Genomic DNA, 16,030 nt, shown 5'->3' with positions numbered 1-16,030 from the left:
TGTATTTTAAATGGTAACAATTTTGAAAATATGAACCATAGTTATAATTGAGATGTCCATTAAATGGTATGGAATATAAATTATAAAGTCTTTCATAGAGGAAATATTTTAAGCATCTTCCCCCTATACCCTCTTCTGCCTTGTTTCCATTCAATTTATACAAAAAACGCATTTCATTGTTATTCACAAAACAGAAGCCAGGAATTGAAATATCTTAAAGAAAAAGTATACATTTGGGGTGGCGCGCTCAGATGCTGTTAAGAGTTTATACCAAACATGCAGCATAAATACTTGCACCTACTCCGCCCTACTCAGTCCCACATTCAAAGCGGCCCAGAGGCCCAGCTCGCTCCTACCCCGCACAGCTCCCCCAACTTCCGCCCCTCGCGTCACCTGCTCCCTCCTCCCCCTCCCGTCCTCACACCCCGCCCACTGACGAGTCAGACTGCCGCGCAGCCGCAGTAGGTGCGGCGGCCGCTCCTAGCCTGAGGGATCCTGGGACTAGGCCTTTCCGGAAGGGCTGGCTCGGCGTCCGGGGCTAGGCCCTTGTTCCAGGCCCGTTTTTTCGGCCGTGTTCCAGGCACTTGCTCCAAGACAGTCCTGTAGCCGCGGCAACGTTTTAGTAACCGCGGAGGACGCACGGCGCTGCTCGCTGAGGTGCCGGGGCTCGCAGCCGAGGGGCCGCGGAGCCCGGAGCGGCGGTACGTGGCGGCGCCTCCCCCTCGGCCCGGAGCGGAGCTGCTGGAAGAGCTGCAGCGCAGGCCGCCGGACTAGGTGAACCGGGTTACTTAACTGCCTTCAGGTGATGACTCATTTGCATAACAGTCGTATTTGAGGTCCACAGCCCTTTGTGGGCCTGCTGCGCCACCGTTTGAAGTGGATGACTGACTGGGCCGCCTGAGGGGTGCGACGGCCGCTGCTTGCCCTTGACGAGGAAAGCGAGCGCTCCTGCTCTTCGCGCGTACTCGTTTCCTTGAAAGCCTCTCGGTTTTAACCCTTTTCTGCGGCACACATCCTTGTGCAAGAGGCTTCCCCATGAAAGTGTCTCTAGGTAACGGAGAAATGGGCGTCTCTGCACATTTACAGCCTAGTAAGGCCGGAACCACACGATTTTTTACCAGCAATACTCACAGTTCGGTGGTATTGCAAGGCTTTGATCAGCTCAGAATAGAAGGATTGCTTTGTGATGTGACCCTGGTACCAGGTGATGGAGAGGAAATCTTTCCCGTTCACAGAGCTATGATGGCGTCTGCTAGTGATTATTTCAAGGCTATGTTCACAGGTGGAATGAAAGAACAAGATTTAATGTGCATTAAGCTTCATGGAGTGAACAAAGTTGGTCTGAAGAAAATAATTGACTTTATTTACACTGCAAAACTTTTTCTTAATATGGATAATCTTCAGGACACACTTGAAGCTGCCAGCTTTTTACAGATTTTACCTGTTTTGGACTTCTGTAAAGTGTTTCTTATTTCAGGAGTATCTTTGGATAACTGTGTTGAAGTTGGGCGAATAGCTAACACCTATAATCTTATAGAAGTGGATAAATATGTCAATAATTTCATCCTGAAGAATTTTCCTGCATTATTGAGTACTGGGGAGTTTCTCAAACTCCCTTTCGAAAGGCTTGCCTTCGTGCTTTCCAGTAATAGTCTTAAGCACTGTACTGAACTTGAGCTCTTTAAGGCTGCCTGTCGCTGGCTAAGGTTGGAAGACCCTCGGATGGATTATGCTGCAAAATTAATGAAGAATATTCGATTTCCACTAATGACACCACAGGACCTCATCAATTACGTGCAGACAGTAGATTTCATGAGAACGGACAATACCTGTGTGAATTTGCTTTTGGAAGCTAGCAATTACCAAATGATGCCATATATGCAGCCTGTGATGCAGTCTGATAGAACTGCCATTCGATCTGACTCAACACACCTGGTTACATTAGGAGGAGTTTTGAGGCAGCAGCTGGTTGTCAGTAAAGAATTGCGGATGTATGATGAAAGGGCACAAGAGTGGAAGTCCTTAGCCCCCATGGATGCTCCTCGTTACCAGCATGGCATTGCTGTCATTGGAAACTTCCTTTATGTAGTTGGTGGTCAAAGTAATTACGATACAAAAGGAAAAACTGCTGTTGATACAGTTTTCAGATTTGATCCTCGGTATAATAAATGGATGCAGGTTGCATCATTAAATGAAAAGCGCACATTTTTCCACTTGAGTGCCCTCAAAGGACATTTGTACGCTGTTGGGGGACGAAGTGCAGCTGGTGAACTGGCCACGGTGGAATGTTACAATCCAAGAATGAATGAGTGGAGCTATGTTGCAAAAATGAGTGAACCCCACTATGGCCATGCAGGAACAGTATATGGAGGCTTGATGTATATTTCAGGTGGAATTACTCATGACACTTTCCAAAATGAGCTCATGTGTTTTGACCCAGATACAGACAGATGGACACAGAAGGCTCCAATGACAACAGTCAGAGGTCTGCATTGCATGTGTACAGTTGGAGACAAGCTCTATGTCATTGGTGGCAATCACTTCAGAGGAACAAGTGATTATGATGATGTGCTAAGTTGTGAATACTATTCACCAACCCTTGACCAGTGGACACCAATTGCTGCTATGTTAAGAGGCCAAAGTGATGTTGGCGTTGCTGTATTTGAAAATAAAATCTATGTTGTAGGTGGATATTCTTGGAATAATCGTTGTATGGTAGAGATTGTCCAGAAATATGACCCAGAAAAGGATGAGTGGCATAAAGTTTTTGATCTTCCAGAGTCCCTTGGTGGCATTCGAGCTTGTACTCTCACAGTATTTCCACCTGAAGAAAACCCTGGGTCACCGTCTAGAGAATCGCCTCTTTCGGCTCCTTCAGATCATTCCTAGGACTAAGGTGTTATATATCTTTGCAGTGTGTAATGGATGATCTCGTTCTTCCCCTTCAGTTGAATCTTCCAATGGTTGGTTGACTTATTAGATAAAAAGGTAACTGATGTTATTTGTATTGTTTGACTTAGTATGTTTATCAAATGGTTAAATGCATTCTAAAAATATTCAACATAGAAAGCTGTTTTAACAAATGTAAAAAGATGTGTGAAAAATGTTAGTTGTCTTTTTGGTGTTATGTAAGTCAAATTATTGGTGATTGTAGTAAACGTATAAGTGTGTTCATCATGCTTCAAAGTTGAAAATGTTCATCTTTGATTGCAAAACATTGAAGGGAGGCTGCCAGCACTAACCTAAGATAATAAACAGAAGGTTGCCGAGTATTATTTGCTACCTCCCTTTTCTCATAGACTTTTTGACAAAGCTGCCAACTCACCAGATTGTGTGGGTGCATTCAGAATATGTGAAGTTTCTTAGGCAGACAGGAGAAATAAATTCAAAAATATTAATTGAAAATTCAGTATAGTCCTAAGTCAGAGTATGTATGTCTGAAAAGAGGGAGACAGAGAAAGTACACATACGTATATACATACATACACATAAACAACTTTAAAATTGGCACTTCAGGTAGAGTGAAGTTGTTTTTAAATTTAAATTCTATCTAGCAGTTTCTGTTCAAATGGGAATTCAGTATAAAAGAATAGTCATGCTCAATCAAAACAGATAAGTACTATACCATATTAAATTGATAACAAAGTTTAGAATTTGACTAAATTGTTACTTGAAATGAAACATACTAGTTTTTTCTGCTTATATATTTTGTGTAGAGTTGCTTTCAAACAGTTATTTAGCAAAGTTCATGTTTTAGAGAATTGCTTTTGCTCAGTAAATTTAGGCTCTACTATTTTCTACTTTTTTCAGTAAAACTTACAATACTATAAAAGCAGAGAAAGAAGCTTAGTCATTCTTACAAGATTATTTAATTTGGGGTGGTTGCCTTGAGCTGCTCCAGCCGTGCATCCTGAGCTTTGTGTGATCTGCCTCAAGGCTGTGATCTGAGCAAGTAGTAAATACACTGTGTTTTGCATCAGTTCAGAAAAATGTCCTTTTGAGTATGTCTAAAGGACAGGACCAACTTCAGATTCCCTAAGGAGCCAGCTATTGAAAGTCTAGGACACTGCTAGCTCTTACAGGTGGTACTAAATACAGTGGGCATCCCTAGTGGTTGAGAAACACATGGGGAAATCTTAATGGGATCCTATTATCCATAGGAATCCTCTGTAGTGAGGAATTCTGAAGTACCTTCCTGGAATGTCTACCTGAAGAAAAAAGTGTGCATATATACATTTGCATACATGCATATGTATGTGTATGTCCCCATACTTGGGAGATTGTCATATTGTAAATCAGGAACAGCCTTGTTGTTATTGACAATCCCATAATAAAACTCAGGAACCTAGGCAAAAGGAATTGGCTTCCAGGGATCTGAACTTTGCTGCCCATACAAGTTTTGGTTTATTTCAATGCTTTTTATGATTTCTGCATTGACAGAAATTTTCATACTTCTATTTTTTTAATGACTCTCAATTTTTTATTACTAAAAATATTTGAGTACATGGAGAGAGTAGAAAATGTAGATATTGCTGTTGAACCTTGTGCATTGAATAAGCAAGAAATGACATCCCAGTCATTTCCTTGATTATTAATGAGGGTAAAGATTTGTTTTCTTTGATCAGATGTTCATATCCTTAGCCTCTGCAGTACTTACTAAATTGCTTTGTTTTTCACATCAAGTTATACGATCTTTATATAATAAAAAAGATTTAAGTGGAATTTGATTGCATTTTTTTTTCTCAATATTACACAAAGGCAGGGCTGCTCAGTTAATTTTGAAATCAAATTTGTCTATCACTTTTGCATTTTGGCCTTTTGGAAATAATTTTGCTGTTTTGGATTTTTTTTTTTTTTTTTTACAGTTTACTGATGTCACAGTCCTTGCCCTTTATCCTGTTGCTTTGTCAGTGCTAATTCCTAAAATGATAAGGTGGCATTAACTGCTTGTCTCCTGTTAAATAGCTTTTCTTTCTGGTTGAAATTTTTATAAAAATCTTTATTTAATAAGAATATTAATCTTTATTTATAGCAGATATTTCCCTGTTTTCCTTTCAGTACATGTCTTAACATATACTTTTTTTTGTAATGTAGTGAAATTAATTTTTCTTTTGTCATTTAAAAAATGCTTTCTTAATTTTTTTTCCATCATGAGATGTTATAATAACCTAATATTTTGTAATTGTTATGGATATGACTTCTTACTGGACTTCTGGTATAAAATTTAATGTATGTTTTCAAGTTATCCAATGTTCCATCACTACTTTCTGAATAATCTTCACTTTCTCACTGAACTTTTGACTTTTTAAAATCATATAATAAAATTGTGTTTATTATATGAGCAATTTAGGGTTTGTTTTTTTTTAGTTCCAGTGATCTTTTATTCAAGTTGTCTTGTGGTAAGTAGATTGCTGTTTCAAATGGGATTTTGTTTTCACATTATATTCAAACTTTATTGAAGTAGTAGAAAATACATGGTCTTGGCATGTTTCTGTCATTAGTACTCTCCGATTCTTAGTTTTTTTGGTGGAACATTAATTACTCTCATAGATTCTTAACAGCTTTTTGGATGGATTCTCTTGTGTTTTCACCTAAAAGAATCATATTAGCTGCATAGTATACAAACCTTGTTTCATATTATTTGTTTAAAACTTGAAATACTGGTTAATACTTCCAGCAAAATTATAGTAGTTACATGAGGCATTGTATTTTGTAGGTATTTTAATAGGGATAATTCTAGTTTTAGAATTCCTTTGTTAAAGAGAGATAGATATTCTTGATCTTATTCATAAAACAGCTCTTTATTCCTCATTAATTGGGAGTCTTAAAGTGAGAGATTTATATTTTTATCACAAATATCAAAATTTATTGAAGTGGCAGTTTAATTTTTTTTCAGATACTGAGGAAAAGTTTGTTTTTTAGTTTTTTGCAACTGTTGCATTAGAAGGCACTCTCATATTGCTGAGTGCATTATCAGTAGGCATGGTTTAGAGAGCAATTTGGCAAGAATAGTAAAAGATTATTTCCAAATACATATTTTGGATGTTAAGTGTATTTCTGGATTTAATAACAAAATAAAAGTAAGCCCAAAAATGGTCATCTCAGCATTATACTATAATTATTTTCTTCCTACTATGACTTCATCAGACATTCTCTAAATTCACCTTTTTTTTTTTTTTTTTAACAGGGACAGTCAGTGGGATAGATAGGGACAGACAGACAGGAAGGGAGAGAAATGAAAAGCATCAACTCACAATTGCGACACCTTAGTTGTTCATTGAGCTTTCTCATATGTGCCTTGACTGCGGGCCTTCAGCAGACCGAGTAACCCCCTTGCTTGAGACAGCGACCTTGGGTCCAAGCTGGTAAGCTTTTTTTGTTGTTGTTCAAGCCAGATGAGTCTGCGCTCAAGCTGGCAACCTTGGGATCTCAAACCTAGGTCTTCTGCATCCCAGTCCGAAGCTCTATCCACTGCGCCACCGCCTGGTTAGGCTCTAAGTTCACTTTTAAAAATGAGTTTTTAAAAATTCTTCCCACCATGCTTTTGATACCTTATCTGTGTCTTATCTATTGTTAAGCATATATTTGAATGACTGAGTGATGGTTAAAACAAAAAGACTTAGATATTCATTAAAGATGATTGCACACATTGCACAGCTCTTAAAGTTGAGTTCCTTAGCCAAATGCACTAATAATAGGTAATTCCTCTATTTTCTTGGTGACAGTCTCTGAGCAACCACTTTCTAGGAGCTGATGTTATTCTGCCACCTACTGGTTGAAATTAAAAACCTTGTTTAGATAGATTACAGAAAATGTAACCCTTTTAAGCAAAACAATAATGACAAAACAAATTTTTATAGGGTATGTGAAAGTTCACAGTCTTCAGATCATACTCAATTATATCACAAAACCTGTAGTAACTGTGTATTAGTGGGTCAGACAAAGAGAAGAATATAGTTTTGGCTATAATAAATAAAGGTTTAAATTGCTTTGACCTTTATTTTATTGATAAAATAATTTCATTATTGAAAATCTACACAGAGAACTAGATAGAGGGTGACGGAGGACAATCTGACTTTGGGCGAGGGGTATGCAACATAATTTAATGACAAAATAACCTAGACATGTTTTCTTTGAATATATGTACCCTGATTTATTAATGTCATCCCATTACCATTAATAAAAATTTATTAAAAAAAAAAAAAGAAAATCTGCAACTTTTTATCAGGAGTCTAAGCATTCACATCTATATGTTTTTGTTTTCCTTTTCTTGGAGTGGATTCCCCATTACCTCTTTTTATTTTTGTTTTTTAGCAGAGAGCCTTATCATGAAAACAGAGTTAAATTTTTGCAGTGGCAGAAAATGTAATATGCAATATATCCAAGTATAAGTATATTTGAAAAACATAATATTCTAAGAGCTTTTTATATTGGTTTTCCAGTGCAAATGCTAGTGTCAGAATACTCAAATCACATAGGTCACATCTACCCCAGACAGCAACACACACAAGCACACACACATGTGACATCTCGACCAGCTGATGCAAATTCTTTTGTACCATCTATGGGTTCAAATAAAACCCATTTCTTGTCTATGAGAACCATAGAGTGGCATAACTACCCATTTCCACATTCTCCAAAACACTGTTTCACAGAAAAATATCCTTAAACATTAACGTATACATACATTCTTTCCCTCAGATGGAGTATAACTGAAAACAGGTGACCTCTTAATAGTGCTTCCTGAAAGATACGTAGAATATGCATATGCCCATATTTCTTTTCTAGATCTGAAGGAACAATTTTATATTTCATGCAATCTTAGAATGAGTATAAAGCTGATGACAGCAGCCAGAAAACTGTTATTGTAGAGATAGAGGTATATTTTTCTTTGCCTCATTTCACCCAAGAGCCAGTCAGCAGAGACTGTGTACATGTGAGTAGGGAGCAGGTCTAATTTCTGTTGACTCAAACATCTTTATTTGGGAAATATATCACTTAGAAGTAAAAAAGTTCTTCCAGTGATAAATTAGCAATCCATAAAAAGTTTCTAACTCAAGATAATCGAACTGAAACATACTTAATATAAAATTTTAAAGTCAGTAATAACATTCATATTAGAATGTTTACCTCAGTTTGTTTTATTCTCTATCTTTCTCTAGAAGAGAAAGTCACCAACAGATTTCACAAAACCACTCATATATCACATGTACACTGAAACACTTGAAGGTTTCAAAAATTGGGGAAAAGTGCCTGACCAGGCGGTGGCGCAGTGGCTAGAGCGTCGGACTGGGATGCAAAGGACCCAGGTTTGAGACCCCAAGGTTGCCAACTTTGAGCGCAGGCTCATCTGGCTTGAGCAAAAAGCTCACCAGCTTGACTCAAGGTTGCTGACTCAAGCAAGGGGTTACTCAATTTGCTGAAGGCCCGTGGTGAAGGCACATATGAGAAAGCAATCAATGAACAACTAAGGTGTCACAACAAAAAAAAAACCCTGATGATTGATGCTTCTCATCTCTCTCCATTCCTGTCTGTCTATCCCTATCTATCCCTCTCTCTGACTCTCTCTCTGTCCCTGTAAAAAAAAAAAAAAATTGGGGAAAGGTTTTCCAACCTTCTAGACTACCTCTCCACTTATCCATAATAGGAAAACTTAGAAATTAAGGAAAAATATTTTGAATTTTGAGATACCACTGTCTTTCAATGGCACGTGAAGTCCATCAATGGCTATTTTCACTGCTCCTTTTATGATTGCTTATCGATTAGAAGATGGGTTAATGTAAATATTTAGGCCAGGCCATGATTAGGGAACAATTGGTTAAATGGCCTTCCTATTTAAAAAAAAAAAAAAAGAATAAAAATTGTTTTACAAAATAAATGACAAAACAAACTCATCAAGAACAAACTAATGATTGCCAGTTGGGAGGTGCTACTGGGGGCTGGGTAAAAAGGGAAGATAGTAAGAAGTACAAATTGGTAGTTATAAAATAGTAACGGGTGTAAAGTATAACGTATTAATTTCTTCCAACATCAAATATTTGATTCTCTTATTTTTCTCCAAAGGAAAGAGAGTCTAGGTAAGTATTAACATGTGAAACCACAGAATACTGCTATTATACAACAGTATTCAAACCTAGACATTGGTATCCCTGAGGATACATGATTAAAAATGTAGGCACATGAATCTAAAGAACACATTTTCACATGCTCAAGATTGATATACCTTCTAGATGAAACCGATCTGCCTGAGAAAGCCATGTAAGTCTAGCCCATTTCCATCCTCACTTCAATCTCATATTTAGACCTAACATCCTTTTATAAAGCACTGGATCTCTTACCCACCCCAAGCCTCACCGTATTGCATTGCCCCACAGTGCAAACCTCTGTGATGCCAGACAGGCAATTCTAGGAGATTTAGTTCCTTAAAAGGAGTCCCTTGGTAGGAAAGCAGAGGAGGCTTGAGAGAGGTGCTTATGCTTTATCACTTACCTCCTCTCTTGCCTGTATAACATCTTCCTGTTTACTGTCTGATTTTGATCCATATGAAATGTGCTTTATTGTCATTTTCATCCTTAATATGACCATTCCTCAGTCCTACAACCACATGTGTGGTTTTTTTTAGAATTTTTTTTTTTAATTTTATTTATTCATTTTTAGAGAAGAGAGAGAGAAGGTGGGGCGGAGCTGGAAGCATCAACTCCCATATGTGCCTTGACCAGGCAAGCCCAGGGTTTCGAACCGGCGACATCAGCATTTCCAGGTCGACGCTTTATCCACTGCGCCACCACAGGTCTGGCACCACATGTGTTATTTTGCTCCTGTCATTCTGTTCATATCCAAACTTCTTGAATGGTCTCTGTAATATCTGTCCTTCAGAGGCAGCTCACTTCTCACTGTGATGTGCCTTCAGCCTCCCTGTTCTCCTGTATGGCTCAGGCAAAATACAATAAACCACATCTTACTCAGGTCACAGATCACCATTATTCGGCCATGACTGACATCTTAGAAGCATCTGACACTGACCACACCCCCCACTTAAAATCTGACCATCTGGCTTCTATCCCAACACCACCTCCTGCTTTTCTGCTCCTTCTGTAACACAGGAGATCCAGACCTAGAAAATGGATATGGTGTCGTAGTATCCCAAAGAAACCACAAAAAGGACCAGATGGAGTGAATATTGTCTTTATTACTTACATATAGGGGCAGCACCAATGGCAGGTGGTAAGTGAAAGTTCTCTGCCCTGCTGGGAGGAGCTGTGGTTTAAAAAGCTAAGCCCTGAGTAGTTACTCAAGTGAAAATTTTTGTCTAAGTGCAAGCAGGTAAGCAGAGGGTAGGGGAAGATTATGTGCCATTCTGTATTGTACCTCCTTGATACATATCTGGTGACTCGGTTCCACTGTTTTTAATAAAACCTTAGTTACAGTTTTACTACCCTTTATCTCCTGGCCTGAGGTCAGGATCCATGACCTGCTGACAGGTAGCTCAGGAGGGGAAAGGGCCATGTCCAGCATTGACCCTATACCTTTCTTCTTTCCCTTGCTGACCACCTCTCTTGGAATTTTGGTATTCCTCAAAATGCTCAGCTAGGTGCCACACCTCAGCCTCTCTGCACATACAGACCTAACCTCCCTAACTGTTCCAAATGTCCTCTTCATGATTATGACTTGCATATGTGTGTCATTACTCAGAATCATATCTCTAAACATGAGACCTGCCTTTCTACCTGCTGTCCTAGAATACCTGCACTTTACAGGTCCAAAATGGAATATATATTTTCAGCCTTTTTTGCCCATAGGCCTTGCTCTTCTTGCTGTGTTCCCTGTCTATGTGAAAGGGTCCCTATCATTCTTTTGTTCAAGCTAGAGACATGGACATCATTCCTTGGGCCCTCAAATAAGCAAATAATAATGCAAATAAGACAGAGTCTAGTTACTAATGAGCTGATTTTCTGTAGATGGCCTCATACCTACTACCTCAGTCAAGTTCAGGCTGTGATAACAAAATACCACAGGGTGAGAAGCTTATAAATAACAGAAATTTATTGCTCACAGTTTTGGAGGCTAAATCCAAGATCATGGCTTCAGCATGCTCAGCAAGAACCTTTTTCTGGGTTGTAGACTTCTCGTTGTATTCTCATAAGCTAGAAGAGAATAGGGATTTCTTGAGTCTTTTTTTTATAAGTGCAGTAATCCCATTTATGAGGTCTTGGCCTTCATCACTTATGCATTTTCCAAAAGCCTCACTTATTAATATCATCACATCACTCATAGTATTTTAAAATATGAATTTAGGGGGACACAAACATTCAGATCATAGCACCTACCACTTAAAGAGTTGGGTCCTAGAAGGTTGAGGTAACCTGACTTCCTATACAAAATAAAAAGAGTAAAAAAATTAAAAATGGAACTGCCTTTTGACCCAGCTATTCCACTTTTAGAAATATATCCTAAGAATCTCAAATCACTAATTCAAAAGAAGATATGCACCCCCTCATGTTTATTGCAGCATTGTTTACGAAAACTAAGATCTGGAAACAGAGCAACTGTACATCAGTGGATGAGTGGGTAAAAAAGCTGTGGTACATTTACACACAGAATACTACGTGGCTGTGAAAAAGAAGGATATCTTACCTTTTATGATGGGCGTGGATGGACCTGGAGACTATTAAGCTAAGTGAAATAAGCAAGGCAGAGAAAGACAAATATGATATGATCTCACCTATATGTGGAATCTAATGAACACAGTGAACTGAGGAACAGAATAGAGGCAGAAGCAGAGGCAGGGTCACAGGGAGCAGAGGGACAGCTGTCAGAGGGAAGGTGGGTGAGGGGACAGAATCAGAGAAGGTGAAGGGATTGGCCAAATTATATATACACTAGAAAGCCCGGCGGTCATAGGAAATGACCGCTGTTCTAGATATTATAAATTGTAATTAAAAAGATTTGTGCAAAAGTGTCTGCTAATTCAAACTGAATTACCCAGGGCAGGAGGCGAGGACACCCCTTTGCTTACTGCCCCACGGGGTTTCCCCCTTCTACTTGCTTAATTGCTTAAAGTAGAGTGCAATGAAGGAAACCACTGGCGGTACATTTCTTAAGAGCCACCGCTAGCTCAATAAATAAAGGTGATTTAAATAATAAAATGTTAATTCACATGTCAAAGATCTCTTTGTACACAACATTTCTTCTGTAGATCTTTTCATCATTTTTAAGCTCGCCTTGCAGAGGACCATCAATTATTTTTAATTTTACGTCCATTCTTTCACGAACTCTTGAACAGGCAACATAAAGTTATCTGTGTCCAAATGCAGGCTCAGGTTAAAAAATGCCAACATGCTTAAGCGTTTGGCCCTGAGGCTTATTGATGGTCATAGCAAAGGCAAGTTTTACAGGAAACTGTCTACGTCTCAATTGAAACGGCAACCCTGTTTGAGATGGAGCCAAATCAATTCTTGGAATGACATGTATTTCACCTTTAGAGGAGCCAAAGACTTAGCTATTATGACATTATTTTTCAATTGGAGAACCTCTAGTCTTGTACCATTGCAAAGACCCCTTCTGGTGTTAAGATTTCTTAACAGCATAATAATTGCTCCAATCTTTAACCTCAATTTGTGAGGTGGCATGCCAGAAGGCGGAACTATTTGAATGCCGTGGCATCTTCACCCCATTGGCTAGTACAGTTACGCAAGCAACCAATAAGCTATCGGCAACAAACGGACACTTAAGCTGCATATAATAAAGATAATATATACAGATAATAGGACAGTAAGTCCCAGAGAGGGAAGGAAGGAGAGGGAGAAAGGAAAGAGCGGGCTAAGGGGATTAATGGGGGGCATATTGTGAGGGATTGAGGCTGTTACATTGAGTGGAACACTTGAATCCATGTTAACACAATACATTAAAACATTTAATAAAAATAAGTTAAAAAAATAAAATAAAAAGTAAAGGAGAGTTCAGGATCAGAGATGAAAATTAATATTCACATGATAATAATATTTACTCAGTTATAAATTTAAGAAAAAGTTGTTTGTTTGAAAAGACTAGACTTGGGTTGAAACCTCAAAAAGTCCTTTGGGAATTTTAATTTAATGCAAACTACAAAGAAGTATTTTAAATCGATGATTTTGTCTAAATTGTTCTCATTGTCAAATGCTAAAAAAAAAAAAAAAATTGACAGTATTTAGATGAATATCCAGCAGCTAGAGAAGTTAAAAATTATGTTTGGATATGAAGCCAAATTAAAAGTACCTAAAAATTTATGTTAAAAAAATAATTTATATTTTCAGTAATGTGTAATAGTTTTAAATGATTCTAAATTATATCTATACATTGGTAGTATTTTGAATTACATACATTTTTATTTGAATATGTAGTTGGATACATTACTATTAATATGAGTAAATATATACTGTTCACAAAAATTAGGGGATCAGGGAACGTGCAGATATTCCAGTACTCCCAGCCTTTTGTATAGTGCATTTTCACCACTGAAATAAACGTTGGTTTTGCATCATAGTTGCATAATCGAACAACTTTCTTTGACCTGTCATTTGCTTTTCTGATGTTCTTGTTTAATAATAAAAAAAAAAAAATCAAATGCTTCTTTTCCCATTGCTTCATATTCATTTTGAAATATCCCCCAATTTTTGTAAGCAGTATATATTACATTAAAAGTTGCTTTGCTAGGGCAGAGGGTGCATGATGCAGAGAACACATGGTGGTTTATTGAGTTGTGCACTTGAAACTTGTATGGTTTTGTGAACCAATACCATCCCAATAAATTCAATTAATGCAAAATTTGTTATAAAATTAAATTTTTTGTTACTAAGGCCCTGGCCTGGTAGCTCAGTTGGTTAGAGCATCCTCCCAATAAACCAAGGTTGTTGGTTTGATACCCAGTCAGGGCATAAAAATATTTTTTTAAAAATTTTGCCCGGCCTGTGGTAGTGCAACATATAACACACTGATCTAGAATCCTCAGGTCACCAGTTTAAAATCCTGGACTTGTCTGGACAAGGCTCATATGACAAGAGACCAAAACACAGCTAGAATGAAGCAACTACTTCTCATCCTAATCCCTGTAAAATCAATAAATAAAACCTAAAATAAAATAAATTCAACTATAAAATTAACTTGCCATTTTAATTATATTAAATATTGTCAATAACTTGTAAATTTAACGTGTAGCTTAAAAGTTTTATTTATTCATTCTTAATCTTTCACTGAATAAATTGTTTTACACTTTTATTTTTTATGTATAAAGCACATATAAATACAGTACATAAATATAATATATACACCGTATATCAGTTTTCTTATGGGGTTCAATTAGAAAAAACTTCAAAAGACTTGGTGGACAGGGGGAAATAGTGAAAAAAATATATAATCTAGAAACACTGATCAAAATGCATGTAGAAAGTGCATAAAGAAAAGCAGAAGTAGAAAGGAAGGGAACAATTTAGAAATTGAATAACTTGTATGTTCCGTATATGCACAAAAGAAGGTCTTAGAGAGCCTAGAGACCATGGTTCAGAGACTCACCCAGCTCAGCCAGGCCAGCAGCACCTGCAAGATCCCCAATGGCCCTATCCTTGTCCTCCCTGGTAGAAGGACACATGTAGTAAAAAACAAAACAAAACAAAAAAAAACCCACATGTAGTAAATGCAGAAAGGGAACCATTCAGAAATGGAAAACTCCTATGTTCTCTATATAAGACACATGCAAAAAGGAAGGTCTTAGACAGCCCAGAGACCAAGGTTCAGAGAGTCACCCAGCTTAACCAGGCCAGCAGCACCTGCAAGATCCCCAGTGGCCCTTCCTGGTGGCTGTGGTGGTGCTCAGCTGCAACCCCATCTGCTGTTTGGGCAGTGACCTGCCTCAGACCCACAACCTGGTTATCAGGAGGACCTTGATGCTCCTGAGACAAATGAGGAGAATCTCCCTTTTCTCCTGCCTGAAGGACAGAACCGACTTTGGCTTCCCCCAGGAGGTGTTTGGTGGGAGCCAGGTCCAGAAGGCTGAAGCCATCTCTGTTGTCCATGAAATGATGCTGCAGACCTTCTACCTCTTCAGAACAGAGGACTCGTTTGCTGCTTGGGATAAGACCCTCCTGGACCAACTGTGCACTAGATTTTATCAGCAGCTGAGTCACCCAAAAGCCTCTCTGATGCAGGAGGTGAGGATGGAAATACTACGCTGATGAATGAGGACTCCTTCCTGGCTGTGAGGAACTACTTCCAGAGAATCACTCTCTACCTGCAAGACAAGAATCACAGCCCTTGTGCGTGGGAGATTGTCAGAGCAGACATCATGAGATTCTTGTCTTTATCAGCAAACTTGGAGGCAAGATTAAGGAGTAAGGAATGACACCTGGTTCCACGTGGAAATGAATCTTACTGATTAATAGTGTTTTGTTATGTCAAAGACTCTCATTTCTGCTATAATCATGACCTGACTTCAATCAAATTCATCAAATGTTTTCAAGAGTATTAATATTGTATTTAATATTTAACTCTGTGGATAGTAGTCTTACACAGGCAACCATGCTGATGGATCTATTCTCTATTTATTTAACTATAAGATTTAAATTATTTTTTTATAAATAGTATATGCACCTTTACATTGTGATTCATATAATAAAATATATTCTTTATATTTTTTCAAATTATTCTTCTCTTTGGTTATTAAATTTTTACTATAGAAAAATTTCTCTGTGTTTATTTAAAAAAGAAATACCAAACCTAAATGTACAACTTGATTTAAGAAAGGATGGTATGATTCATTTACCCATTATTGTTATATTTATATTTAAGCAAAATTAAACTTGATCTAACCCAGGGCTTATGTCCCTCTCAATATGGAGGTAAACATAAATGCAGTTCCTATTTTCTTGTGTCTTTGATTTTTGTGGGAAAAGTAATCTAGAAACAACAATCAGTTAATTAGTATTTAAATATTAATTCTTTAAAAGATTATCACCAATTCATATTAAAATCAGTGTTAGTAGGTGTAAGATTGTAAGGA

At 37.8% G+C, this 16,030-nt stretch overlaps 2 protein-coding genes across 2 annotated transcripts; both read left to right on the top strand.

Moving 5' to 3' along the window:
* The first annotated feature begins 478 nt into the window (after positions 1 to 478).
* KLHL9 (kelch like family member 9) lies at positions 479 to 5,320 on the top strand. The gene has a single exon (XM_066257349.1). The coding sequence runs from the start codon at positions 1,036 to 1,038 to the stop codon at positions 2,887 to 2,889; it is 1,854 nt and encodes a 617-aa protein (XP_066113446.1). The 5' UTR covers positions 479 to 1,035; the 3' UTR covers positions 2,890 to 5,320.
* A 9,210-nt stretch (positions 5,321 to 14,530) lies between these two features.
* On the top strand, positions 14,531 to 15,373 carry LOC136322253 (interferon alpha-5-like). The gene is given in 3 exon segments (XM_066254364.1): positions 14,531 to 14,609; positions 14,791 to 15,192; positions 15,195 to 15,373. Coding segments are annotated over 3 exon segments (660 nt in total).
* Positions 15,374 to 16,030: the final 657 nt, after the last annotated feature.

Source organism: Saccopteryx bilineata, chromosome 2, assembly GCF_036850765.1.
Source record: "Saccopteryx bilineata isolate mSacBil1 chromosome 2, mSacBil1_pri_phased_curated, whole genome shotgun sequence".
Taxonomy (NCBI): Eukaryota; Metazoa; Chordata; class Mammalia; order Chiroptera; family Emballonuridae; genus Saccopteryx; species Saccopteryx bilineata.
This window is presented reverse-complemented; position numbering and strand designations above follow the sequence as displayed.